This window comes from Gekko japonicus, unplaced genomic scaffold (assembly GCF_001447785.1).
Source record: "Gekko japonicus isolate JY-2015 unplaced genomic scaffold, Gekko_japonicus_V1.1 scaffold1540, whole genome shotgun sequence".
In the NCBI taxonomy this organism is placed as follows: Eukaryota; Metazoa; Chordata; class Lepidosauria; order Squamata; family Gekkonidae; genus Gekko; species Gekko japonicus.
The window spans coordinates 401,944-404,918 of NW_015169220.1; the positions used below are offsets into that span (position 1 = coordinate 401,944).

General features: G+C 45.4%; 1 protein-coding gene across 1 annotated transcript in view; it reads left to right on the forward strand.

The window, feature by feature from the left end:
* The window catches only part of SPTSSA (serine palmitoyltransferase small subunit A), a 7,605-nt gene continuing 4,630 nt past the window's right edge, over positions 1–2,975 (forward strand). Inside the window, exon 1 of the mRNA XM_015416400.1 lies at positions 1–163. Within this exon, the coding sequence (XP_015271886.1) occupies positions 61–163 (103 nt within the window). The 5' untranslated portion in view covers positions 1–60. The remainder of the gene's footprint in view (positions 164–2,975) is intronic.

Sequence of the window (2,975 nt, forward strand, 5' to 3'; positions counted from 1 at the left end):
TTCGGCTGTTGGAGCTGCCTGTGTGACTGCTGCGCTGTTACGTACGGGAGCGGTGTGGAGATGGCGCTGAACTCGGCCTGGAAACAAATGTCGTGGCTTTATTACCAGTATCTGCTGGTGACCGCGCTCTACATGCTGGAGCCGTGGGAGCGAACAGTCTTCAGTATCCTTTCGCTTAACAGAGGGGCCGGAAGGGGCAGATTGCTGCCGCCGCCAAAGTTCTGGTGGAAGAGGGCGCGGCTGAGCAGGGCGCCGCTGGAGAGGACTAGTGGGGCTGCGAGGCAAAGGACGGGAACGAGGACTGGGGTGGCTTTTAGTAAAGGTGGCCGCCGGGCATCTGGAGGAGGAGTGCGGGTCCCAGGAGGCGACGCGTATAGTTCGCGTTGGAGGAAGAGGGGGGCTGTAGGTTTGAGAGCTGAGGGCGGGGGGAATAAATTGGGGGTTGGCGGCCATAGTGGGGCAGGCCTGCCTGTTTGCCTCTGGAAGGGGAAGGGCATTGCTAAGCTTTAATGGTTCTTGTTTGCCTGTTTATTGTACTCCTCCCCTTCTTTCTCAGGTAGCTTTGATGGTCTCTCTGTCCAGGCACTGACCATATTTATATATTTACAAGCAGGGGAGAAGCAAGGACTTGCCTGCTTGTGTGGTGGTTGCTGGGCCAGGCCCCAGTGGCAGTTTTAGTGATTCTGGGGAGAGGTACTAAAACAAGCAACAAGAATGTCCTTTGGGAACAATGAGAGATGCTTGAAGGGCCCATTGGACATAATAGGAACTGGGAATGTCAGTTGACTAGCATGAGCTCCATTGAAGTCCGTTAGAGCAAACAAACTTTGCAATAAAAATGCATAACGTGATTGGAAGATCAATTCTATGCTAAGCACTTTAATTGTAATAATATGATTGTTTTATCTTGTTTTTATCTGGTTTTATATGTTAATATATTTTGGCACATAGTGCCTTTAAATGTAAGCCGCCCTGAGCCCGTTTGTGGGGAGGGCAGGATAGAAACCCAATAAGATAAAAATAAAAACATAAGAGATTTAGAGAGAGTTCCTGTGGGCCTGGAATGACAGTCCCTAGGGGTAGCATAAGTTTTACACTACTGGAATGACAGGCCTCTCAGTGGAATGATGGTCCCTGGGCGTAGCATAAGTGAATGGGCCTTGGAACCAGATAAACTGCTCTGGGACTAGAATGACAGCCCCCAGAATGGAATTATGAGCCCTGGGATATGAAGTGCTCTGGGAGTGGAATCACAGCCTCCAGAGTGGAAGCATGGCACCTGGACATAGCAGAAGTGTTCTGTCATTCCAGTACCAGAACACTTGATGCTACTTCCAGGGGCCATGTAACTGGTCTTGTGGCAACCACTGTGCAACTAGGCCTGCAGTGGCTGCTGGGCCTGGTTGTGCAGCAGCCCCTGGCCGGACCCAGTTGTGTGGGTAATGAGCCTCTGGTGGTTGCCACCAGGCCTGTTACAGTGATTCATTCTCCATTAGAGGATGTGATTGGGGGTGAGACCTTTTCCCGGGCTGTTTTGGCCTCCCCGTCCACACCTGTTTCCCCCCCTACCCCCCCAGGCTTTGTTTTGTAGAAACTAAGACTTGGAAGGCTTAGCAATAATGTGGGCATTCTTTTATTAAAACTACAGACGTTTCTGTTATTTTAGCAAATTTTAATCCCGTCCCCCTTTAGGTTTTAGATTTTTCTGCAGACCGGAGGCTTCCTTCAGGATTGTATAGAAATCCTCTGTCTTCTGTACATAGATCCATTCTGTGGATCATATACTTTGTGGAATGGTTCGGAATTAGATATGATATATTGCTGTAAGTTTAGGTCTTTAGATGATGTGGGTTTTGGAGACAGTCTATCAGAGTGAAGGAAAGGTTTTGTAGTGTGTTGTAGCTGCTCAAGCAGTAGCTAAAATAATGCTTTTGGGTTGTGGGCATTTGGGTACAGTAACTGCTATGCTTTCTTGTGGAGGTTTCTTTTCAAAACAAATCTGAGAAATCCCAGTAGGGATAAAAATTAACATGTGTTTGGGGGCACCTTAAGCACTAACAACATTTATTGCAGCATAAGCTTTTGTGAGTTGAAGCTCATTTCATCTGATATATGAAGTGTTCATCCATAGCTGTTATGATTATACTTAAAGTAACAGAGAAGGAGGGGAGAGGTTATCAGGACAGGCCACTGTTGAACAAGAACCAGTCAAAGAGTAGTCTGTTCAGAGTTGGTGAGGACCACTCTCAATGACTCATGGGTGGGCGAAGATTAACATCAATTCTAATTGTGTAGAATACAATGTGAGCTATGATGAGCAGATTCAGTAGTGCATTGGAATGACAATCTAAAGGTATAGCTGAAGATCTGGTCATGCTAAAACATCAGCATCTGCAGTGAGTGAGGAAACAAAGGTTCTTATTGAAACCTGGTGGGGGGTATATTGAGAATCTAATTGATAAATTATAGTTCAGCGATTTCTCACTGGATTCTTCCTTTGAAGTTATTTCATAGGAGAACAATAGGAAAAGCGGTCCTTTTTATGATCTATCTCCCCAGCCCCAATATCTATCTGTTAGATAGTTTTTGTTCCACGAGAGAACAAAGTCTGTCACTATGTGCTAGTAAGAAGAAAAATAAGAGTCTGCCACTAGCTAATAGTCCCAGCCTTTTCACTCTTGGTCTCCATCAACAAATTGTTATTTGGATTAGTGGGTTTTACTGGCATAGGAGGCCTCTTACAAATGGTGCCACTGTTTGAAGACAATATTGTGTACCTGCTAGGCACTGATGCAAGATATGAAATACTCATTTAGTATCCATTTCACATGGCAACATGAGGCTTATATTTTCTATCCATTTGCTGCTAAGAGTGTTTCTCTTTTGTAGTAGCTCGTTTGTTTCATTTGCCTGCTTCTATCTAGAGATTATCTGTTCAGGCTTCTCATTAAAAATTATTTCCAGGTCATTAGCAA